Source organism: Nomascus leucogenys, chromosome 21, assembly GCF_006542625.1.
Source record: "Nomascus leucogenys isolate Asia chromosome 21, Asia_NLE_v1, whole genome shotgun sequence".
NCBI classification, from domain to species: Eukaryota; Metazoa; Chordata; class Mammalia; order Primates; family Hylobatidae; genus Nomascus; species Nomascus leucogenys.
Genome location: NC_044401.1, coordinates 23179177 through 23205347, shown reverse-complemented (window position 1 = coordinate 23205347; position 26171 = coordinate 23179177). Strand labels below are relative to the sequence as shown.

The 26171-nt window shown below is 35.6% G+C and overlaps 1 protein-coding gene across 1 annotated transcript in view; it reads left to right on the top strand.

Moving 5' to 3' along the window:
• The window catches only part of CRYBG3 (crystallin beta-gamma domain containing 3), a 137141-nt gene that overhangs the window by 83829 nt on the left and 27141 nt on the right, over positions 1 to 26171 (top strand). The window contains exons 11-17 of the mRNA XM_030801803.1: positions 2651 to 2784; positions 5741 to 5867; positions 9808 to 9950; positions 10067 to 10193; positions 14669 to 14701; positions 20260 to 20369; positions 23733 to 23859. Coding sequence (XP_030657663.1) covers positions 2651 to 2784; positions 5741 to 5867; positions 9808 to 9950; positions 10067 to 10193; positions 14669 to 14701; positions 20260 to 20369; positions 23733 to 23859 — 801 coding nt within the window. The remainder of the gene's footprint in view (positions 1 to 2650; positions 2785 to 5740; positions 5868 to 9807; positions 9951 to 10066; positions 10194 to 14668; positions 14702 to 20259; positions 20370 to 23732; positions 23860 to 26171) is intronic.

Genomic DNA, 26171 nt, shown 5'->3' with positions numbered 1-26171 from the left:
TACATATTGGAATTTTTAAAAATGCCTGAGCCTGGGCTGCACTCCCAGAGATACTATATTAGTTTGGGCCATGGTCAACAATTTCCAAAGAGTCCTAGGTGATTCTATTTGCAGTCAAGATGTAAAAGATGTACAATTAGCTGTGATGCTGTCTGAATGCCTTCTCTCTCAGTCTCCTAGTCTGGTCAGTCAGGACTTCAGTTGTGACAGGCTGGATCTTCCTTGGACATTTGCAGTTTGACAGGTTGTAGGTGTATATGAATGGATTGGTAATCACAATTTATAAGTTGTTTGATATTAATTTGTGGCTTTCCCATCAAAGAATTTGTATTTCTTACTGAGTTTGAATGTGGTCAGCATATGTAATAATGTATTAAACCCAAATGAAGCTTTGTCATTTCAAATATAGTACCCTGTGCAAACCTAACATGGAAAAGTGCAGGATCAGTACTATGTATTGTTTCCCTAATATTATCAGTTTTTAGTCATAAGGAAGCTATAACCTTTTTGATTTAGTGTTTTTAAGCATGGGGTTTATTTGGCAAGATATTGAGTTGACACTTGTGCACAAATTATTCCATTACCCACAAATAGGACCAAGTGAGAGAATGTGGGTAAATGCTGTTATCAGTTCCTCATACTTAATGCAGCTGGTATTTGAGAAGTAAAAAGACAGCAAAATAGTAAAGGTGAAATACTATTCCAATCCAAATTTGAAGTAAATGCCAGAAATTTGTTTCTGACAATACGTATTGCATCCCGTCAATTTAAATCAAATATCCAATCTTTAGAAATAATATTTTTCAATCATTTATTTTTTAGGAAGTTTTGTATTTCAATTCTAGAATTTGCATGTCTGTTTCTTCTCAATGAATAGTAGGCCATAGAAGCAGTTAGCGTTGTAAGAAACAGTATGTATTTTTAAAAGTCAATAGATAATTTATTGTTATACCCTGGAATCTCAAGAGAGTTCTTTAGGGGAAATTCAGTAAGTAGAAGGAAGGTCTATATTAAATTCTGAACACAGGGATATACTTATAAAGATAATTCAAGAATCAGTTAGTTATAAGGCAGTTTACCCTATGAGATGATCCTAGTATTTGGGTGACCAAAACAATGTAATCACACTCAAGTATATTATTGTAATATGAGAGAAACTTATTATTAAATAAGATATTTTATCTTTATGATGATAAAGACTCACATATTCTTTGTGAATATCCAACATTGTGCTATACTGTAAGTATACATGAGGGGACTTCAAAAAGTTCATGGAAAAAATGGAATTAAAATATAAAAATAACTATACACCTTATTTTTCATCATAAGCTTCATCACTGTCAAGACACTTTCATAAGCAGTCATACCAGCTATTTAGTCCATCCCTAAAGAACTGATGGTCTTGCAAATTAACTATGTCAATGCAGTCTTTTTTATGTTATTAGCTGAAGGAAAATGGGTTCCCTTTAGAGTTTTCGTTAAGATTGGGGAAAAAAAGAAGCCAGAAGGAGGCAATTCAGGAGCATAAGGTGTATGCCTAATGATTTCTCATGGAAACTCTTGGGAAATTGCCCTTGTTTGAGGAGAAAAATGAATGGGAGCATTGCCGTGGTAGAGAATGACTTTCTGGTGAAGCTTCCCTGGGTGTTTTTCTGCTAAAGCTTTGGCTAACTTTTTCAAAACACTTTCATAATAAACAGATGTTGTTCTTTGGCCATGCAGAAAACCAACAAGCAAAATGCCTTGAACATCCCAAAATACTGTTGCCACGACACTTGCCATTAACTGGCCTGCTTTTGCTTTGACTGGATCACTTCCACATTTTGGTAGCCATTGCTTTGATTGTGCTATGTTTTCAGGATCATACAGGTAAAGCCATGTTTCATCTCCTGTTATAATTCTTTGAAGAAATGCTTCAGGATCTTTATCCCATTTGTTTAAATTTTCAGTTGAAGGCTCTGCTCTTATCTGCAGCTGATCGGAGCATAACGGTCTTGGTACCTACAGAATGAAATGTTTGTTCAGCTTTAATTTTTGAGTCGAAATTGTGCAGGCTGAACCAACTGAGGTATCTGTGGTGTTGGCTATTGTTTCTGTGGTTAATCATCAGTGCTTTTCAATTAGGGTGCAAACAAGAAGAATTTTTTCCTTTCAAATTGACGCGGATGGTCTGCCGATTCTTGCTTCATCTTCAACATCATATCGTCCCTTCTTAAATGAGTTACCTATGTGTAAACTGCTGATTTCCTTGGGGTATTGTCTCCATAAACGTTTTGTAAATCATCAGTGATTTCACCATTCTTTTAACCAAGCTTCACCATAAATTTGTTTATTCTTGCATCATTTTTAGCAAAATTTGTGTTGCTCAGATAGGGGCTTTTTTCAAACTACTGTTTTGTTCTTCTTAGTACCTCGAACTAGATCCTGTTCAGATGTGTTATAACAAGTTAGTAGGAGTTGATTTTGGTGCAAAAAATTTTGCAATCCCTGCATAGTTTTTTGTAATACACCTTTTCCATGAACTTTTTGAAATCTCCTCATATTAATTAAAAAAAATAGATAGTAGTCCCTGTACATTTTGTGGTCTTTGGTGTCACTTAAGTAAATATGTATCTATACTAAAATATAAACATGTTAAATAATTTTTCAGGTTATTGTTTATGAAAAGCCTCACTTCCATGGACAGGCTAAAGAGTTTAGTGAACATATAGATTCTGTTCCTAATTTTTTGAAAAATGATGGAGATTTTCACAGAATTGGATCAATTCGTGTCATTGGTGGAGTGTGAGTATCGTATTTTTAATATTTACACTAGTAGTCTGTTTTTGAAGGTCAGCACAAAAATGTGCTAAGCAAAGCAAAAATGATTTGTTTTTAATCTAAAAATATACATTCCTTCTGTAATATGGAAAGTAAAAAATATTAGTTACTTATGGTTTTCTGTGGACTCTTGTTTGTATTAAAGATTTTGAGATATATTAAATGTAGAAAATAGTTTCTAAAACTGCAACACATTGTATTTCTGAACACAGGATAGACTATAAGAATTGCAAGATAAAATTAGGTTTTCACAAGTTATGAATGTGAATGAGAGCCCCAGTTTTTATACACTATTCTGTTGATCATACTTGACTTATGTACCAAGGACCTTGCCAGTGAGCCTTCCCTTGTTAAAAAAGGATCTGGGTTGTGTGTTTCCAAAGTCAAGGATTTTTGACATTGGTTGCCCCCCGGGCTCTGAACTGCTTTTGAGGAAGCTCTCTAGGAACCCCTGGATATAAACCCAAGTGTAACCATCATTGCTACCATCGCAGTCTTAGTCAGCAGTTCCTGGGGCAGAAGCCCCCCCAAATCTATGATGGGCCTGGGATGTACCTTTATATTTGTATCCTGGTAGGTGAAACAGTGAAGAAGAAACTATCCTCATTGTTAATTTGTCATTGTCAACCCAATGCTGGAATCCCTCTAGAAACATTCTATTGTCTCTCTGTTGATACACTGCTTATTTTGGAACGTTAGTTTGTTTTAAGTATCAGTATCTCTTGGTATTTGCAGTAACATCATATAATTTTGCTAATAGCTACTCTAGTAAAAGATGCTACTAAAATATTTTATTCACAGAAGTTAAGTGAATTGTTTAAGATCACTCAAGGGTCTATATTTAGAGAACTAGACTTTGCAATTTCTGGCAGTAAATTAAGTAATAGCAATACTAGTCAAACTAAAAATGTAAGAGATTATATATGCTGGATATGCAGACTATATCAATTATTAATCTGACATATTAATCACTTCCTTGTCCTTCAATTTAAAAAATTTATTTGGGTCTTGAAGAACAAATATGGTTTGGATAAACACATTTTTAGTGTGTTTATTTGTAATATTGTCTGGTTTGTGAACATACATGTTTCTTGTTAACCCTGCTATAAAATATTTTTGCCTTTTCCTCACTTTGAGATCTAAATGTTTTTCCTATTAACTAGATTGACTTAGGTTAAAACCAATTTTCTGCTGCATAGAAAATTATCTGCTAAAATTCTGTGTGATGTGCATTGTTATTCTCCAAGTTTTTTTTTAAATAGCTATTTCATAAAAATCCTAAGTAAACATGACTTGTAATGCAGGATACAAACTTTCATTTGTCTATCACAACTGCAAGAGAAAGATGTGATGTCCCCATTTAAAGAGGAATAGCTTATTATTTTTTCACAACTTCTACCATTTTTTGGTTTTGTTGTTTAATTGTATCTGTAGGTAGCATGGACTCCATCCCTGTACCATCTTGAGGAATCTGTGGAAAGTAAAACTAATGTTTCTTAACTTTTCTCAGATAATACCTATCTTTAAATATACCAGATGGATATATAAATTGAATCTTAATCAAAACTTAGTCTACTAAGAAAAACTGAGTACATGATTATTGGACTGTCATAAATTTGCGAATCTTAATCGATCCTTTAAGGTCTTTTATACCTTTTATTTCTTTTCCCATTCAGATATAAATAAAAGCATGTTTTGAGTAGCCACACTTATGTAAAATAAAGCTTAGAATTTAAAAGTTGTTTTGTGAAATTTATTTTCATGTAATTGTTTAAGAATAAAATAATGTTGGTTCATTTACATATTACAGATATGCTGAGATGTATAAATAGGTTTATAGGTTTATTCCAATTCATGTGGACCCTCTGCCCCACCATCATACCTATACTTACAGAAAGGGGAGAGGGAGTAACAATTAATAGCTGCTATTTTGTGCCCTACGAAAACAATTACTTGGAATATTTTCTATATCTTCACAACCACAGTAGGAGTGAAGAAAGAAAAAGCAGTAGTAGGCAGCCCTCCTAGGCTTTATTTTGTCAAGCTCCTGAATTTCAAAGTTCCCAACCCTGGAGCTCAGAAATAGTCATCCTTGGAATCTGCACTATTGGAGGGCATCTCAGCCTAACTACACAGTGTGGCTAAGGGCAGATTTGAGAAGGCCAACTTGTTTTATGAGCCATCTATGCCCACATTGCATTAGAGACTGTGGATTAGTTTATAAAAAGGTAAGTTTTATGGAGGAGCTTAATAACTCATGGCATTTACCAGTGTCTTGTACTGATAGTTTTAGATTAGAAGTCAAGAAAGTAGTGGGACCAACATTTCCCACCTGTAAGTATTTACAGATGTCCTTATATACATGCGGGGCCCTGAGGCTAATAACAGCTCAGTCGAATTTCTTGGTTCCTCTTTGATAAGCGATCTTGTATTTTGTTTTAGAACTGAAGCCTAGTGACAGATTCACTTTATTTAAACCCTGAATAAATGTTTCATGTAAAAGTCATTTTGTCATTCCAGAATGGCTTAATTAGTAAAATAAAAATGACTATCTTTGGGTCTCTATGTAAATTTGTATCCTTTCTCATTGGCTATATGCACTTGGTATTATATTTACTTGACACATTGTTCTCTGACCACCTTGTGCTGTAGTATCAAATCACACCACAAACATTTAAAAAGCATTGCTCTGTTGCAGTTCTATAATTAACCTTTTGTTGGGAAAAGCCTCCAAATTATAAAAATTATTGATCTATGAAGCACACACCATTTGTCTATCTTTATAAATGAAACAAAACTAATGTGTTGCTTTTTACAATATGGAAATGAACCACTATGAGCTTTATCTTGATTGTCTCTGTTTTGCTTTCTTGACTACAGTTTTATTAATGGGTCATTTGGGTGTCCCCTGTATTTCTAGGTGGGTTGCCTACGAAAAAGAACATTTTAAAGGCCAGCAGTTTCTGCTTGAAGAAGGAGACTTTGAAGACAGTAATGCTTGTGGTGCATTAAGTGGCCCTATCTTGTCTTTCCGGTACTTACAAGCTGTGAGTTAGCTTCCTTATCCTTAATTTTCTACCTTTTAAAAAATCTGTTCACAAACATTGGACATGACTCCTGATAGAATATGAGATTATAAAATATTTCTAACACCCAAGAGCATTAACCTCAACTGCTTATGCAACTTGCCTATTTTTCTTAACTGCCATGATTATTATGGAATTTTTTTTAACTTTTCACCCATTGTTTGCATAATCATTTTTTGAGTACCTTCTTTGTTAGATGCCAGGAGTGGCCAGACTCAGCCCCCACATTTACACAGCAGGCAGTCTGGTAAGGAAGATAGCACTTATATAAATGTTTGGTATTGCTTGGCTATGATTGTATTAACTACAATGTACTCAGGGTCCCCAGAAAAAGGTCAGTTGGTCAGTTATCCCCATTTGAATAGAGAGGGCTTCATGGAAAAGATGACAGCTGGCTGAAATTTCAAGTTCAAAAAAGAGTTAACCAAGTGAAAAAGTTCTATAACAGGGTGAAGGAAAAAGGTATGTGCCTGTTTAGCAAGAGATTAACATGTTAATGTCTAAAGTCAAGGTTATAACCCATTGATTCTCAGCTGGGGGTGATTTTACCCCTTAGAGGGCCTTTGGCAGTGCCTAGAGACATTTTGGATTGTCATATCTGGAGCAGTGGGGCTACTGACATCTACAGGGTAGAGGCAACGGTTGCTGCCAAACCCCTACAATGTGAAGGACAGCCCCCAACAACAAAGAATTATAGGGTCCCAAATATAAATAGTGCTGAGATTGAGAAACCCTCACGTAAGCGAAATTTTGCCATGTTTAGGGAAATGTGGTTAAGTCGGGATGTTAGGGAGAACTTTGGAAAGATGAATCTAAAGCCAGATAATGAAGGGCCATATTGAGGAGTTCAGATTTTTTTTTTTTTTTCTTGAGTTGACCATGAACTGTTGATGGATTTTAGGCTTAGTAAGCATGATTTCATTAATGGCTTAGAAAGATCTTTCTGGTGACTGTACCAAATGAGTTGGAAACAAAGATCTAAAAGTTCCGTTTTGTCAAAACATATTGCTGATGGAAACAAGATTAAACATCTATTTTAGAAAATGACTTAAAAAATAGTTTTAAAAGAAACTGTTCACACTCTCTGACCCTGTAATTCCTTTTTGAATTAAGAAAAGTCTCCTAAGGGAACTAAGTGGTGAGAAACTTATATGCAAAAATGCATTATTTACAATAGTGAAAAATTGTAAACAATGTAAGTATGTCCAAAAAATGGTTTAATAAGCCTTTTACTTCATCTGTTACTTGATGGAATATTAAATATAATCAAGAGTTTTTAACACACTAACAGAATAAAGTCCCTATGAGATTACTAGATTACTACCATCGCTGCTTTTCTACACAATTAAGTAACTGCCAAAGTCACCTAGATTTAAATATAGCTCTTCTGCTCGAGAATAAGGAACAATGATGGGACAACCTTAAAAACTCTATTCCATTTTATATTTTAAAGCACTTGCATAAGTTAGTAGAACCTCAGGTACAGTACTCCCTACTACTAAGAGAACACTACTGAGCAATTGCTTCAGGCCCAAAGATAAGTCTTAAGGATCAGTAATTTGATTAGTTTTAAATTCCATAAAATCTCTCAGCTGAGTCCCTGCATTACAATCTCCAGAGGGCAATGTGATATGAGACATTGGTGGAGATCTTATGTATCCATTAATTTAGGAGAAACAATGGTCTCCGCTGCATACCAACTCGATGTCAAAGATCTGAAAAGAGGCATAAAGTCTGAAAATCACAACAAAAGCAAATATAAAATTTATCTAGTATAGAACTAAGGAAAAACAAGGACACCAAGAAAGTGTTATTGAGGAAGTCAACGAATAAAAATTCCCTAGTCCCTGGAGCCTAAATACTGCTATATTCCTTTTGGTCTTCTCCTTACAAAAAATAAAATTTAAAAAAAAATCAATTCCAGTGTATTTGAATGACTCACTTGGAATTAGGAACACATTTCTGGTTGTCCTCTCCAAAGCACTCCATGACACAGATCACATTATCCCTAAGGAACATGTCTGGTATTTGACCTTTGTAGATCCAGAGTGTTCCATATACTGGAGCCAGGACATTTGAAAACTGTATTGTATTATGCAGCTCTTCTATCTGTCCTCTAGTGTATTTGAGATTACTTCAATGGGGATCTTAAAAGCAGTGCTTCACTCTTCCCCACACTGGAGACATCTGAGCCTCTGTATGGGGCAACAATGTCTCACATCAACTCTACCTATTAACTCTTAGAGGGCTGTCACAACTACAAGAACTTTAAGAACTGCTTTCCAATAATAATGCTATATCTAGGGAATATACAATTTTTCTAAGTATAATTTGATAAGCAAGTTTTTAAAGCATTTTCACAATATGTACATATATATTTTATATTATCTAAATACATGTAGATATGTATTTCATCTGAAAATATTTTAGTGAACTTAAACATAAATGATAAAGTGTCTGAAAGTCATGTATTTATTATACATGTATATTGGTCTATAATGTGACCCTATATTTATAGCTACAAATGGAAATGCTAGTAAGTCTGAATGAAATCCAGTGTTTTATTGTTAGGGTACTTTTTAAGTTTAAGCATTTTGGAGCAATGGAAAATGGATAATATCACATGGGCTCTAGAGTAAGACAGACTTGCCCTCAAATCACAGGTCTACACTTGGGCACAGTACTTAACCTCTTAGACAATCAGTTTCTGTATCTCTAAGATAGGAATCATAAGAGTCTCCAATTCATAGTTTTTTGTGAAGATTAGTACAAATATGCATATAAAGCCATTAGTAAGTTCTTGATAAATGTTAAGATTATTATGAGGATTATAATAACATCTTTAGCTATGAGCTAAATATTAGTTAATATTTTAATTTTTAAAAAATCTAAGGAGAACAGAAGAGAAGATATTGTTTGAAGGGTATTTTTACTTACATATTATAAAAAAAAAAACGGCCGGGTGCGGTGGCTCATGCCTGTAATCCCAGCACTTTGGGAGGCTGAGGCGGGCGGATCACGAGGTCAGGAGATCGAGACCATCCTGGCTAACCCGGTGAAACCCCATCTCTATTAAAAATACAAAAAATTAGCTGGGCGTGGTGGCGGGCGCCTGTAGTCCCAGCTACTCTGGAGGCTGAGGCAGAGAATGGTGGGAACCTGGGAGGCAGAGGTTGCAGTGTGCCGAGATCACACCACCACACCACTGAACTCCAGCCTGGGCAACAAGAGTGAAACTCCTTCTCAAAAAAAAAAAAAAAAAAAAAAAGTTTTATCTAATTGTTTTAGTTTGAATTTCTTTAATTTACTAATGAAATTAGACATTTGCATATTTGTTATTTTCTCTTTTGTGAGCTGTCTTTGTCTTTTGCCAGTTTATCTACTTGAGTCATAGAGATTTTCTATCTTTGTTTTAAATGTGTTGACTCACTATACATTTTTTAAATGTCCTATCATTTTCATTTTTTAATGAGCATTTTTTGTTAAGCAAATTATATTTTTCCTATTACATTTAAGCTCATAAAATCCTGTCACACATTGCCATAGTACACTATTTACTTTTGTTTCATATAGTTTTTGTTCCTTAGGCACAAGTGAGACTAGTTTCCTTTGCAGTTAGTGTTGCTTGTGATAGCCTCTAAGTCTCAGCAGTTTACTGTTGACTACTTTCTATTTATACAAAAATGTAATATCTTCCCAATTAAAGTAAATTCAGGCTGATTTTTTCCTTTAAACTATATGGAAGTAATAGCTATAAAATTGTTTTCAGGGCCATCTAAAATTCTTCCTGGAGTTACTTGTGTAAAAATTACCCCATCAGTATGTGATAAAAATTACCCCATCAGCAGTCCATAAAACAGAATATGTATGTTTTCCTAAACTTTCTTCTTTCTCCTTTCAGAATTTTATAGAATCTTCTGTCACACTATTTGAATCTGACCTAGAAAGTGGGAAGTTTATTGACATTACAAATCAGGAAATTTCTGATTTGGAAGAAATTGGCTTTGGCAGTAAAACAAGATCCATTCATGTTAAAAGTGGAGTGTAAGTTGCCTCCTCCTATAAGAACCTTGAAAGAGTCTTTGGTATTTAAAATTGTTGTTTGCCCAATTGTATATCACTTGTTTTTATTTTTTTGTTTTTTCTTTTTTCCCTGTTAGATGGATTGCCTACCAGCAAAAGTTCTTCTGTGGAGAACAATACATTTTAGAAAAAGGGAAATACAAATGCTTTTTTGACTGGGGAGGATCAAATAATATAATCATGTCGATACGACCAATCCAACTGGTGAGCGAAGTATGAATATAGCCAGTGCTGCGTCGTGTAATAGTATGCAATTGAATATGTGGAAAACACTTTTTTTAAAAATTATTATTATACTTTAAGTTTTAGGGTACATGTGCACAATGTGCAGGTTTGTTACGTATGTATCCATGTGCCATGTTGGTGTGCTGCACCCCTTAACTCGTCATTTAGCATTAGGCATATCTCCTAATGCTGTACCTCCCCCCTCCCCCATCCCACAACAGTCCCCGGTGTGTGATGTTCCCCTTCCTGTGTCCATGTGTTCTCATTGTTCAATTCCCACCTATGAGTGAGAACATGCTTGGCTTCTTGTCCTTGCTATAGTTTGCTGAGAATGATAGTTTCCAGTTTCATCCATGTCCCTACAAAGGACATGAACTCATCATTTTTTATGGCTGCATAGTATTCCATGGTGTATATGTGCCACATTTTCTTAATCCAGTCTATCATTGTTGGACATTTGGCTTGGTTCCAAGTCTTTGCTATTGTGAATAGTGCCACAATAAACATACATGTGCATGTGTCTTTACAGCAGCATGGTTTATATTCCTTTGGGTATATACCCAGTAATGGGATGGCTGGGTCAAATGGTATTTCTAGTTCTAGATCCCTGAGGAATCGCCACACTGACTTCCACAATGGTTGAACTAGTTTACAGTCCCAACAGTGTAAAAGTGTTCCTAGTTCTCCACATCCTCTCCAGCACTTGTTGTTTCCTGACTTTTTAATGATGGCCATTCTAACTGGTGTGAGATGGTATCTCATTGTGGTTTTGATTTGCATTTCTCTGATGGCCAGGGATGATGAGCATTTTTTCATGTGTTTTTTGGCTGCATAAATGTCTTCTTTTGAGAAGTGTCTGTTCATGTCCTTTGCCCACTTTGTGATGGGGTTGTTTGTTCTTTTCTTGTAAATTTGTTTGAGTTCATTGTAGATTCTGGATATTAGCCCTTTGTCAGATGAGTAGGTTGCGAAAAATTTTCTCCCATTCTGTAGGTGGCCTGTTCACTCTGATGGTGGTTTCCTTTGCTGTGCAGAAGCTCTTTAGTTTAATTAGATCTCACTTGTCAATTTTGGCTTTTATTGCCATTGCTTTTGGTGTTTTAGACATGAAGTCCTTGCCCATGCCTATGTCCTGAATGGTATTGCCTAGGTTTTCTTCTAGGGTTTTTATGGTTTTAGGTCTAACATGTAAGTCTTTAATCCATCTTGAGTTAATTTTTGTATAAGGTGTAAGGAAGGGATCCAGTTTCAGCTTTCTACATATGGCTAGCCAGTTTTCCCAGCACCATTTATTAAATAGGGAATCCTTTCCCCATTTCTTGTTTTTGTCAGGTTTGTCAAAGATCAGATAGTTGTAGATATGTGACATTATTTCTGAGGGCTCTGTTCTGTTCCATTGATCTATGTCTCTGTTTTGGTACCAGTACCATGCTGTTTTGGTTACTGTAGCCTTGTAGTATAGTTTGAAGTCAGGTAGCGTGATGCCTCCAGCTTTGTTCTTTTGGCTTAGGATTGACTTGGCGATGGGGGCTCTTTTTTGGTTCCATATGAACTTGAAAGTAGTTTTTTCCAATTCTGTGAAGAAAGTCATTGGTAGCTTGATGGGGATGGCATTGAATCTATAAATTACCTTGGGCAGTATGGCCATTTTCACGATATTGATTCTTCCTACCCATGAGCATGGAATGTTCTTCCATTTGTTTGTATCCTCTTTTATTTCATTGAGCAGTGGTTTGTAGTTCTCCTTGAAGAGGTCCTTCACGTCCCTTGTAAGTTGGATTCCTAGGTATTTTATTCTCTTTGAAGCAATTGTGAATGGGAGTTCACTCATGATTTGGCTCTCTGTTTGTCTGTGATTGGTGTACAAGAATGCTTGTGATTTTCGTACATTGATTTTGTATCCTGAGACTTTGCTGAAGTTGCTTATCAGCTTAAGGAGATTTTGGGCTGAGACGATGGGGTTTTCTAGATATACAATCATGTCCTCTGCAAACAGGGACAATTTGACTTCCACTTTTCCTAATTGAATACCCTTTATTTCCTTCTCCTGCCTGATTGCTCTGGCCAGAACTTCCAGCACTATGTTGAATAGGAGTGGTGAGAGAGGGCATCCCTGTCTTGTGCCAGTTTTCAAAGGGAATGCTTCCAGCTTTTGCCCATGCAGTATGATGTTGGCTGTGGGTTTGTCATAGATAGCTCTGATTATTTTGAGATACGTCCCATCAATACCTAATTTATGGAGAGTTTTTAGCATGAAGGGTTGTTGAATTTTGTCAAAGGCCTTTTCTGCATCTATTGAGATAATCATGTGGTTTTTGTCTTTGGTTCTGTTTATATGCTGGATTACATTTATTGATTTGCGTATGTTGAACCAGCCTTGCATCCCAGGGATGAAGCCCACTTGATCATGGTGGATAAGCTTTTTGATGTGCTGCTGGATTCGGTTTGCCAGTATTTTATTGAGGATTTTTGCATCAATGTTCATCAAGGATATTGGTCTGAAATTCTCTTTTTTGTTTATGTCTCTGCCAGGCTTTGATATCAGGATGATGCTGGCCTCATAAAATGTGTTAGGGAGGATTCCCTCTTTTTCTATCAATTGGAATAGTTTCAGAAGGAATGGTACCAGTTCTTCCTTGTACCTCTGGTAGAATTCAGCTGTGAATCCATCAGGTCCTGGACTCTTTTTGGTTGGTAAGCTATTGATTGTTGCCACAATTTCAGAGCCTGTTATTGGTCTATTCAGAGATTCAACTTCTTCCTGGTTTAGTCTTGGGAGGGTGTATGTGTCCAGGAATTTATCCATTTCTTCTAGATTTTCTAGTTTATTTGCATGGAGGTGTTTGTCGTATTCTCTGATAGTAGATTGTATTTCTGTGGGATCAGTGGTGATATCCCCTTTTTCATTTTTTATTGCATCTATTTGATTCTTCTCTCTTTTCTTCTTTATTAGTCTTGCTAGCGGTCTATCAATTTTGTTGATCGTTTCAAAAAAACAGCTCCTGGATTCATTAATTTTTTGAAGGGTTTTTTATGTCTCTATTTCCTTCAGTTCTGCTCTGATTTTAGTTATTTCTTGCCTTCTGCTAGCTTTTGAATGTGTTTGCTCTTGCTTTTCTAGTTCTTTTAATTGTCATGTTAGAGTGTCAATTTTGGATCTTTCCTGCTGTCTCTTGTGGGCATTTAGTGCTATAAATTTCCCTCTACACACTGCTTTGAATGTGTCCCAGAGATTCTGGTATGTTGTGTCTTTGTTCTCGTTGATTTCAAAGAACATCTTTATTTCTGCCTTCATTTCGTTATGTACCCATTAGTCATTCAGGAGCAGGTGGAAAACACTTTTAAAAGTGGAGTTGTTGAATGATGTCATGTGTGTATATAGAAAGAAAACACAATATCACTTGAATTTCTATAGACTCAATAGACAGTAGTACATATTAACACATGAATGAGATGGCTTTGTAATTTGATCAGTTCATTCACTTAACAGCATTTATTTAGTGTCTCTGATGTGTTGGACACTCTGCTAATCACTGGAGATAAGAATTGAATAAGACTGTCCTGATGGTTCTCTCTCCCAGGGGAGATAGATGTATGGACAATTAATGATAGCATGATTAGTGAGAAAATGAAGTGTGTACGCAGTGCAGGGGAGCAGGGAAAGGGAACAATCAGTGCCTGGGGAATTGAAAACCTTGCCACAGAATAGGATGTGTTGGTGAATTGAGTGATAGTTTAAAGGATAAACTAGGCAGAAAGGGCATTTCACAAAGAAGGAATAATCTCCTTGTGTGCAAATTCATGAAGTTGTAGAATAGTGTGGCCAGTTTGCATAATAAACCCTGCAGAACAATAAGAGTGCCCATGAGATAATGTTCAGAAATTCACACTCCTTCTTTGTAATGGGCACTAGGCCATATTTTTCTTCCACCTACAATATTACTTAATATGAATTAGTTATAAATACTAAAATTATTATAAGAGAATTCAGTAGGTTATTTGAGAGCCATAGCCAGTTCAAAGAGTCTCATAAATAGGTCAAACCATGAAAAAATTTTTTCAAGCTGGGTGCAGTGGCACAGGGCTGCAATCCTAGCACTTTGGGAGGCCAAGGTAAAGCCTAGTAGTTCGAGACCAGCTTTAGTAACACAGTGAGACCTCGTCTCTACAAAAAATAAGCAAAATTAACTGGGCGTGGTGGCACTTGACTGTAGTCCCAGCTACTTGGGAGGCTGAGTTGGGAGGATTGCTTGAGCCCTGAAGATCAAGGGTGCAGTGAGTTGAGACTGTGCCATTGTACCCCAGCCTGGACAACAGAGGAATACTCTGTCTCAGAAAAGAAAAAAAGAAAAAAGAAAAAAAAATTTTTTTTCAAAGGATATTTTCAAAATTTTCAAAAAGACAACTAAGATTATGTGATTACAATTTTGAAAATGTTTTAATATGTTTTTCAGGAACCACTTGGGATAAATGAACCTCCGCATTTGGTATGTTTAAAAATATTCTTGTAATTGTTACATTGTTTACTAAAAGCATTTATACCCTTTCTCTCAAATCTTTCTCTTTTCTGCAGATAACTTTTATGTGTCTCTCTGGCAGGGCAGATTACATTGCATTTGGTACCTATGAGCAGAAGAATTCACATCTTTGTCAGTGGTTGTATTAGACTGGGTTTGTCACACTTCCTTTTGTTTTCTCCTGACAGAGCTGTAGCTCTGACCACTTTAGGGTCATTTTGAACTTCTGGCACTCTTTCTTTCCCATCGTCCATTCTTTCTTCAGTGTCACATTCTTCATAGAATATTATATTTATCTCTGGAAGAGCAAACTTACCATGGAGAAGTCACTGTCTTGGCATGCTTATTATGTACATGTATTTCTAATACCTATAATCAAATATTTCTGAGCTAGTGAACTTGAAACCCTATACTCATTTCTACTGTATTAATGGTTTGAAGGGGACTGGACAATACTTTGGAGCCCAACATTTGTTTATTTTCTATTGAGGGCTAGAAATTGTGCCTATTTAACACTTCTAATAAGTCCATAAGGTCAGTATTACTCCCATTTATAGATAATAAATCTGAGATTCAGAATTTAACTAAGTGCCATACACACAACTAGAAGTAGCAAAAGAGACATTTCTAGTATGGACCACACTTGACAAAACCACATGTTCAGGGTTTTACATCAAAGAAAGACATAATCATGATACGAGCAGTACAACTATAGAAGGAAGAGGGGGTGAGAGACATTCCTTCGTTTTATTTTAAATTACAAATTCAGAAAAATAGTTGTCAAAAACCAAATATAGTAATTACTTTTAAATATTTGGCATTTGCTGCCTTTACATAATGCTCAGTGTTTTTCTCTGAATGTGTATGTTTTTCATATTCATGTCAGTGTTTATTTCAGACCAGCTTAGTTTTACCATGTTTCCATTCACAATGCTTTCGGGTTTTATTATTTTCTGATTAGCTCAGGCCTATTGGGAACATTTCCTTTCTGAATATAATTGAGTTGTTGTATTTAGAGACACTTCCTGCCAGATTTTTATTTTGAAATTTTGAAAACTCCCAACTGTGGATTTTTAAAGTATTTTTTCACATGAATCAAAATAACATGAGTAGATAGAAGAAAGAGAAGTTATTTCAAACTGCACATTTTTTGAGTTCTAAGTACAGATAAAAAGCCTCATTTTTTTTAAATCTCTGTTTCTCCTGCTCCTACCTCCTTGTTCTTTTTTTATGTACTTCCTTGTTTGGGGCAGATTGCTGGGAGGATTTTCTTGATAGTATTTCCAGTCTAACTTGAAGAGAGGAAGCAGCAGAAAACGCCCAGTGAAATCAGCTCCACTTCATTTTTCTGGGTATGGCTAAGTTATTGTGATATAACTTAATGCTTGTGAAATAAGCATTTCTGATAGGTATATGATAGCTGGATATTTGGTAACACATGAACAAAACATTCTTGGTTTACCCAGTATCAAACGTCTTGTTATTTTCTGTGGACCAAATTTTCAGACATTCTTCTTGTTTATACTTACTTAAACAGATCTTGGCCGACACGCTGATTCCGTTCAATAACTAGAAAGTATTTTCTCTTCAACAGGCAGTAGTTACAACAGTCAGATTGGCAATACAGGTGCTGTGTTCAGATGGGGTACTAATTTTCCCTGAGGAATAAGGAGGAAGTTTCATTTCAGAGCCCAAGTCAGAGAGGGAATTTTTTTATGCTGGTGATTTTAAGGGGAACCTCAAGCAACCTAAGAGGGGAAAAGCCAGAAAATGTATGTGTATAGGGATTAATATACGTTATGAGTGTTATGGTGATTAAAAATATTGTTGCTGACTGTTCTGGAAACATTATGATGAGATACGGCTTATTTGAGATATTGATGGAACATCACCTTTTATTTTTTAATTTTATTTATTTTTTGTTTTGGGATTAGGAAAGTTTTATTTTGCTTTAATTTTGTGTCTTTATTTCTTCTGAAAAAAAAAAAAAAAGCAGGATACACGTACAGAACGTGCAGGTTTGTTATATAGGTGTATGTGTGCCATGGGGGTTTGCTGGACCTGTTGACCAGTCCTCCAAGTTCCCTCCCCTCACCTGTCACTTCCCAGCAAGCCCTGGTGTGTGTTGTTCCCTTCTCTGTGCCCATATGTTCTCAATGTTCAACTCCCACTTATGAGTGAGAACATGCAGAGAACACCACCTTTTATTGAGAAGATTTTTTTTTCCTGAAGACTGAAGCTTGGTCACTATGTCTAATTAGCAACTCAAGAAGATATGCAGGATCACTATAGAATTCTTCACCATTAGCAAGTGACATTCTTAACATTTTTCCCCCAAACAAAAACCAAACAGAATATGTATTATCTGCATGTCGTCATCATCTCTCTTACAGCAAGTCCTGAATATCTGAAATCTAGCACTAGATTAAATCTTATAACAGTGAATTTAGTTTTCAGAGGAGGTTGTAGTTAGGCATCATTCTCTAGAAATTCTAACCAGTTCTCCCCTTTGACTCAGCCAAGTACCTTTTGTTTCTAGAATCTTTTTAAAGTCCATTTCCAGATATAATTAAATGTTTGGATTTATTTAAATATTGAGCCCCTTTCCATTTTATGCATGATTCTCACCAAGAAAAGCAACTAGGTATTTTCTTATATTGAATAATTTAGCCTCACTGAATTTTAAAGTGATCACAGGATCTGTAATAATTGTTGCTACTGTTTTCACATATGGGGGATTGGAAAATGACAGCTTTAGGCAAATACAGTAAGATTCACAAGCAGTAAAGAGAAAACACTTCTTTGTGGCACTTTAACCAGATCATTTTTATAGGAGCCAAATCACAGAAATACTTAGGAAGAATTATTTCAGTAAAGAAAGCCTTTATGATTAATAAGGGAAATGAAATCATTGTAGAATATATAACCAATATGAGAAATATATAACACTACAATATGAGAAAGATGTGATGTAATAGAGGAATGGAAACAAGACTTTTCCTTAATAATCAACATATTTCTATGAGGGAGGCTCGGGCTAGAGAAACTCTTATTTAGACAGGGAAGAAAGTTTCTCATAGAAATCATTTTAGTATTGGAGTAACTAAAATTACCCTAAAAATAATGCTGATATTGTAGAATAAGTGAGCACAGCTTCTGTGTTTTGTCAGTAGTTCATTGCATTTTTAGTTTGTCATATTAAATTACCACATATTGTTAGTATATATTATAAATGAAAATTATGTAGCAAAAAGAATTTCTGTAAAATCTTCATAATATAGTGGAGATAATTTCTGCTCAAATGGTAGTTCTAAGAAAGAAATACAATAATACATGTGAAAAGCAAACCAGAGGGATACTTTTTTTCCTTCGCTTCCATTTCCAGTTGGGGAGCTGTTAGGGATTGAGCCATACCAACAAGGCACAGAAGGATGGGTGTAGTTTGGAAAACACTCATCTCTTATTTGTCAATTTGCCTCGTTTTTAAGCAACCTGAGTTGTTTTGTATATTTGTTATCCATTGTTCTGTAAAGGAAGCCAACATGGTCATTTATCCAGCTAGTTTTTCCAAGGACTGAATTTCTCCAAGGCTCTGTCCTTAATTTCACCAACAGTAGAAACCACAAGTTAATTATTATAATCAGTAAGCTCAGAGTTGGTTTCTGTATGGACAATCCTCAGAACATTATTATGAGAATTGTTCTATTTTGAGGATGGATAAGGTGATCAAAATGAGGCACATTTTTGTAGAATTGGTCTAATTCTGGGTGAATCATATACCATATCTCATCTGGTAAACTCAGATAAGCATTTAACCCAGTTTTTAACGTTTGGACAAAGACTATTTTGACCCATCAAATCAAGAGATACTTTATAACATTATTTCTGCATGTGTATATGAATTTTAATTGATTTTTCTGGGTATGAAGACTGAGACAAAAAACTAGAGGTGGCTACTATATATACCATCTGAAATATGCTTCACTGGCAGTATCAGTAGTCCAGGATTTGATGTTTCATGGCTTCATTGTGAAAATGTTGAAGTATAAATCTTCAACTCAGCAGTATACAACTAATTAACAAACAGGGAATGTAGTTAGTGAACAAGACAACATGTCTCTCTTCTCATGTGGCTTTTCTTTTATTTTTATTAAGATATTTCTATGCAGGAGAAATTTCTCTGCATTTTTTGGAGGTTAAAAGTGATTTGCATTTTAGCCTCACATTTTATACATCTTTAAGTTAAAAAACCTAAGTATGTCTTGGTTTGGACTTCATTTCTTTGCTATCCTCTGTATCTGCTAGAAGGACTACAACAGAAACTTGCTGGATCATATCTCCTTAAGGCAAGAAGTCCCTTGATGTTTTAATGCTCCAAATACAGTGTGGTTTCACAGTAGGAAGTGGTGTTGTGCAAGCCACAGATGATATGGGGAAGTAGTTTTCTCACCTCCCTGATTTTGACTGATCTTTGATAACAGATTAAGTAAGGTCAGAGCAGAATGAGATAACCAAGAAACAATTCTTGTAAGAAAAGGCCTTTGGGAAGACGAGGGAGGTGAACATTAGCTGCTCAGAAAAGCCTTATCCTCGATGACAGCACGAGCAGATGGTTTGTTATGACGTTCTGTGCCCTAGTGCAGGCCTGTAAGTGCAGGGTGGACCTGTGGGCCATGTTGTTCCAAGTCTCCAGTGTATTATGAAATTTTTATGGGCTCTTTAATTTTTTTCATTCCTATTATAGATTCAAGGCTACTAGAGTTACAGATTATTATATATCTGGTCTAAAGGGAATTATAGTTGAGATTTCATGGATTTTTCTCAACAAAATTGACTAAAGTAGAAATGTATATAACTGTAAGCTGCACATTTAAGGTATTCTTACCAGAAAACTGAAGCCTGTAAGCTGAAATACATGACACAGATATCTTTCTTTCTTTGCCATAAATCTTCCACTAATCCCATCATTATTATCTCCTCTGCCATCTGCTCCTGTGCCCTCCTGGGCACTCTTAGTGCTTGCTTATGGGCATGCACTCGTGCTCTTCTCTTCTTATATTAACTGTGGATCAGGAAGAGCTAGGGAGAGAAGCAGCATACCATGTAGCCTCATACTAATCTAAGCCTCTTTCATGTTTAGCACTAAATTGCTTCTTATTTTATACATCTCGTCTCAACACAGGGCATAATGATTGTTTGAGAGAACAAAGGACCACATATTAGTGGAGGAAGGACTCTGATGTACTTTTATAGGTAGAATTGTTTTCTAGGCCTCTCTTCCCACAATTTGGTGGAAGAGAGGCAAGAAAGTGGTAAACAAACAGTGCCATTCCATTCCTGAAAAACATGTAAGAAAGCAAGTTTAAGGAGCATATCATTATCCCTAACATGAATTCATTGATAATAAAACATGAGTCTGATATTTTGCTGCATTTTATAAATTCATGAAATTAAAGGTTTTTATTTGCTTGTGATCATCTAAGACCATTTTTTTTTTCTATTTAACTGTTGTGGTGTTGTTCTTGTAGCTCAAAGCATTCAGCAAACCAGGGTTCCAAGGTGAATGTATAGATTTTACAGAAGAAACTTCTGATTTGACTTCACTCATGCCATGTTCTTTTAAAGTTCTTCGAGGTTGGTAAGTATGCTTACTTAGTGTTTTCTGCTATTATTTAATAACTAATATTTTTAAATTTACAGAGATATATTTTTTGCATGCACAGTGAATCTTTAAAATTTATCTTCAACAGGCATTTTACCTGCTAACTGGTCTATATTAATTTCGCTTAATTTGTATTTTGAGCTGTGATGGAATACAGAAAAACAGAATGCTGATTAACCAACTTAGGGAACATTTTGATTTTTGTCTCTCACTGTGATCTTAGATTATTTCCTAAATATTTTGAATGTTTATATTGTATATTTACTGTCTCACATAGTAGAATGCTATAAAAATACCTGGTGTTTTTATTCAAGTAAGACATATTAATCCTAACTTTTTTAACCTTTTAACAAAGTATTCATCATCCCCATTTCACAGATGCAGAAACCAGGTTCAGAGTTAAGGTTTTCCAAGATCACATACCAAATTTCAGACCCATGATTCCTTTGGTCTTTTTTTTTCTCATCTCTGAATCTGATATTCTTCCAATGGCAACAATATACTGTATATTTTTCACATGTATATGAAACTACATGTGATTCCCATGGCTAAAATATATTCTACAAATTTTTTTATTGTGATAAAATATACGTAACATAAAATTTACCATTTTAACTATTTTTAAGTGTACAGTTCATTGTCATCTCTATGTATCAAACATCTACCTAATAACCTATCAAAGTCTCTCTTTTCTTCTTTTAAAATATCCCAGGTGTGTCAGTTTTCCTCCTTTCTCCCTTGAATCATTAGAGACCTGGGCCTTCTATTTTTCACTGGAAAAACTTCAGTCTCTTAATTACCCCCTGCTTCAGTGTCATCTTATTTCTAGTGTTTACCCCAAACAAATCACAGTCCAATTATGTGTCCCAAAATCCAGTTTAATATTTTTACTAATGCTTTAATTCCCAGCCATTTTCTAGTACCAGTCCAATCAAGTTCAAGCTCTTTCTTTTCCTGACCTTACCATCAACTAGCCTCCTTTCCCTATCCATTTCCCATCCTATTCTCCTCTCTTCTAACATTTGCTTTCCTCCGTACTCTCTGTACCAGGGGTCAGCAAACTTTAACTATAAAGAATCAAGATAGTGAATATTTTTGACTTTGTGGGTTCCACAGGCTCTGTCCCAGCTACTCTCAACACTGCTATTAGACGTAGCACAAAAGCAGCCATACACAATACACAAACCAATAGGCACAGCTGCATTCCAATGAAACATTATTTATGGACATTAAAATTTTAATTGTATGTAACATTTACATGTCATGAAATAGTCTTCTTTTAAATTTTTAAGGCCTCTGAAAATGTGAAAACCAGTCTTAGCTTATAAGCTGTTTGAAAACAAGCAGTGGGGCAGATTTAGCCCACATGCTGTAGTTTGCTGACGCCTGTTTCATACCAAAGGTTCAGGTCTCCGGTAAATCTAGCCAGCAGGTGTCGTTTGTTTGGCCTATACACTAAGTTAAAAAATTGTATTAATATTTACGTTTAGGATATTTTTCAGAAGAAGCTGTTTTCCACCTTCTCTTTAAAAATCAGATTTTACGACTTGGAGAAAGCTTTTGCCTTTGTCAGTAATTAGTTGGTAGTGAGCAGATTGCATATGTGCTTTCCAGCATACCATAATCACCACCATTCCCAATTTTTTTCCACCTGATACACTACTCATCTGCATTACCTGTGTGATCTCCTGCAGGTATATAAGTTTGTGACCCCTGATTAATAATAATTCAGATATATCCTTTAAGGTTCAGTCTACTCCATTATTTCTGTTCACCTTCTTGATTAACCCTAAATCAAGCAGTCCTTTCCTTCTCCTGTTTTCCTATAGCTGTTCTGCCTTGAGCCTCCTTGTTTTTGTTTTTGTTTATATACTTACCTCTGAAAAGGAAATGAGAGTTTTACATTAAAACACGTAAAGTAGGGCAGTATAAGTTAAATAGAGATCTGCAACTCTAATAAGAAATACACACACACATACACACACACACACACACACACCCACACACCAAGGACCTGAAATAATTTTGTTACTATTATTTGGCTCTGCGTTCCTTCTCCACTAAGATAAAAGAAAATATTTTACAAGATTTAGGATCATTGTCTGTTAATGAGAAGCATTGAAGTTTTTCTGGAGGAAAATGTATTTTTCTTGACACTGAATTCTAGGACAAACTAGTCACACATGTCTCTTCATGTAGGAAATATACAACAGCAGGATAAAAGAATACAACTATGGCCATTGTGTAAGCACCTGGAATGTGTGAGAGACCTGGATTTGAGCCCAGTTCCACCATTTTCTAGCTATATGACTTTAGGCAAAATGAGTCATCTCTCTGAACCTCAGCTTCCTCATGTGTAAAGAAGGGGTAATAATGGTACCTACCTCAAAGGTTTCTTACAAGGACTAAATAAAATAATGCACTAGCTTTATGCCTGGCACACTAGAAACCTTTGATAAGTGTTGATTAGGAAATGCTTATTACAGTAGAAGACATGACAGTAAATTATAATGTCACACAGCATTTCTATGGTTATCCAAAGTTAAACTGGTCTAGCAAGAGTGCAGTTCTGGTGATCTTAAAATACAGGGCTAGAACTTAACCACACCAAAACTAAATTAGTAACAGCCATTTTATTTTTCCCTTGGGCTCCTTCTTTTCAAAAGGATACGTGTTTAGCAATCTTTTGATGAATACTGTATTGAAGATAACTCACTACTGAAGATTCTAAGGGGTTTATTTCTTTTTAAAATTTTCCATTAGTTGTCAGATTTGTAGGTGACAGGTTTTATATACTCTTGTGTGATTTAAAAAAAAAAATCTGTCTTCTATACTCATCTAAACTGAATACAAACATTTTTAATTTTTTCCAAAAAGAATTTATAATCTGTTCAGGTACTTAATAATCAGCCTAATCTAATCCCAGAGTGCTATACTTGAAGGCACTAAATAAAAAGAATGTCTTTAGCTTAAAGCGCACATCATCTTATTTCAAATTTCATCTCTATCAATGAGTAGTTTGAGGAAACATGGGAAAATCACCTTACCTTTCTAATCATTACTTTTGCTGCCTATAAAAATGAGGATGTTCCTAACTCACAGAATTATTAAGGACACCATGAAATAGTATATGTAAAGTGCCTAGCCTAATGCCTGGCGCATCATAAGCAGTTGAGGAATGATAGTGGTAGCTGTTGTGTTGTTTTTTTAAAGCTGGTGTGGTGGTGCTCTGCACCACTTTCTATGCCCTACCCCTACCCCAGTTCCCACAGCATGATAATGGGCCAATACTGCCAAATGAATGCAATTTGATTGAATGTCTTACTGCTTGGCTTTTAGCTGGCTCCTCTATTACCAAGAAGACATGTTTGTTAATCACTGTGTGTTAGAAGAAGGCCTCTATGCTGACCTTACTTCCTGCGGTTGCCCAGCATCTAAAGTCAAATCTCTCAAGCCCATTGACTATGTAAGTACTTTGCAAAATGCATATTTGTAAGACTCTTTTTCTTGTCCAGTTTAATTACCATCAATGATAATGTGAAGTTGGAAGAAATGATATAAGGAGAAATATAAAAATCTGAAAAATATGAATAATTCATTTGTCAATTGTAAAACAAGTTCATTCATGAAATCCAACCAAAATTTTTTTTAAAAAAGCAGAGGTGTAAAACTCAAGAACTAGAATGTAGGCCTCAACTTAACTCCCAGTTTGATACTTTAATCAATTTGAGTGACATTGGCAAAGTTACTTGGTTTTCCTATCTGTAAAAATAAAAATAAAATAATAACAATAGTACTTACAAGGCCTTTGGGATATTAAATGAGATGATGCTTGTAAAGTGTACAGCATATGGTGAGTTCTCATTTAAATGTTAGCTGTTAGTACCATGGTTGTTATTCTTGTAGCTGCTTAAGTATAAAAATAACCTGACCACTTTATTATTCTACTAGGTAAGTCACATGACAGTTTGTCTGCTACTAAGGTTAACTATGTTACTTTAAGGCATGGGCCACCACAGATACTAAATTCAAACCTGTTTTTGGGAACCAGGGCCTTTCTGTCTGGTGTGTGTAGAATGATCTGGGTTACCTTGGAGGCCCATATTTATAGAGTAAGTAGGTTTTCCTTTTTACCACATTTATTTAGAATTTCAAATGTGAGATAAATGGGATCACAACTCCAGGACATCAATTCTGGGCCCCTAGTCAATAGGATCTGTGCAGAGGAGGTAGTGAGGATCTGGGATACTTTCAAGATATCTAGTTATGACAATTCCTTGGGGATATGTTTGGTCAAAGCTTCAGTTTTACACAGAGCTGATTAGAAACTCTACATAATAGTAGCAGTGACTCAAACCTTTCTGTCAGAGCTGACTCCAAGGATAATAGCCATACTCAGGATCTTTGATCTCAACCTAAGCAATGTAATCCTATTTCACAAGGCATTCCTGGATAGAGTATTCTTGGTATCAGACTAATTATAGAATCTTGGCTGAGAACAAGAATATAAATAGTGTTCTTGGTCTCTCTCAATGGCTCTGTAGACACCAACGTGGAATGAATAAGTGGCTACTAATATTTCTTGTCTGTTGGAGGAAAACTGGTTTAAAAAAAAAAGAATGTGGTCTGGCAAGTCTCTGCAGTCTTTGATAATGCTGGAAAAGACATTGGAAGGTAGTCCATGTTTACTGGAAAGCAATTTTTTAAACAATTTTTAGTGGTCAAATCAGCAGACAGATACTTATTTGGTGTTAACTCTAAAAGCAAAGGATAGAGGTCTAAATTTGAAAGTACTATCCTGAAAGGTTTTTGTACAACTCTTAATTCAGTGAACTAAACCAACAAAATTTCTAGGGAGGGCATTTTAGAAGCAGGGTCAAAATTAGTGTTACTATTTTCCTTTGAAGGGTTATAATTCCTTTAGATTCATGAAGTGTAAAATGAAAAATTTGGGATGAAAATAAACAGAGATGTTTTCATGTAAGTTGTCATGTGGAGTTGCATGTCCCTAGTTTTGGTCCTGTTTTTGGTCCTAGTTTTTATCCAGGCAGCATAAGTGAAGGTGCCTATTGGGAAGGACTTGAAATCTATAGACTTTTCACTTCAAGAATTGGTTAAAGAGTATATTCAGTTTATGTAAGGGTAGCATGTTAGTTATCTTAATGCCATTCATAATATACTGAAAATATTTAAAACATCTTTCGCGAAGATGTGTTACAGCAGCAGGTTTGTGGGAGGAGCATGAGGGAGTTTGGATATCCTACAAAGATCTGCAAATTGACCATGAAGACACCTCAGCAGGGGTCCCAAACCCTAGTGGATCAGACCTAGGGAGATTGATATGTTAACCAGAAGGTCAATTTAGTATTTTGTAATGAGTGGATTCTAGTGACTGGAATGCTCGAAAATTCTGTCCTGGGCATTTTTTCCCCCTCTCTGGAAGAACAAGGGAAACTGAATTAGTCATCAGGAGGTTATTTGTTGAGCATAAGATTTGGGTAAAATAAGGTAGATATCTTGAGATTAGCCTGCAGGCTAATGTTCCTCCTAAAAGAGAGTCCTTTCACTCTCTAGGTCCCAGTTGCTCACACCCTCCAGATTCTGCCTCATTTCCCTGGACAGTGCTAGATACACTACCTATTCTGCTTCTCTGATTCATTCTGATCCTTTCTGTGATTCTCCCCACTATCTTCGTACTTAGGAATTGATATGCCTTTTTTCATAGATTTCCTAATACTGCTGCCTATGCCACAATCCAGTGTAATTCTGGATTCATTC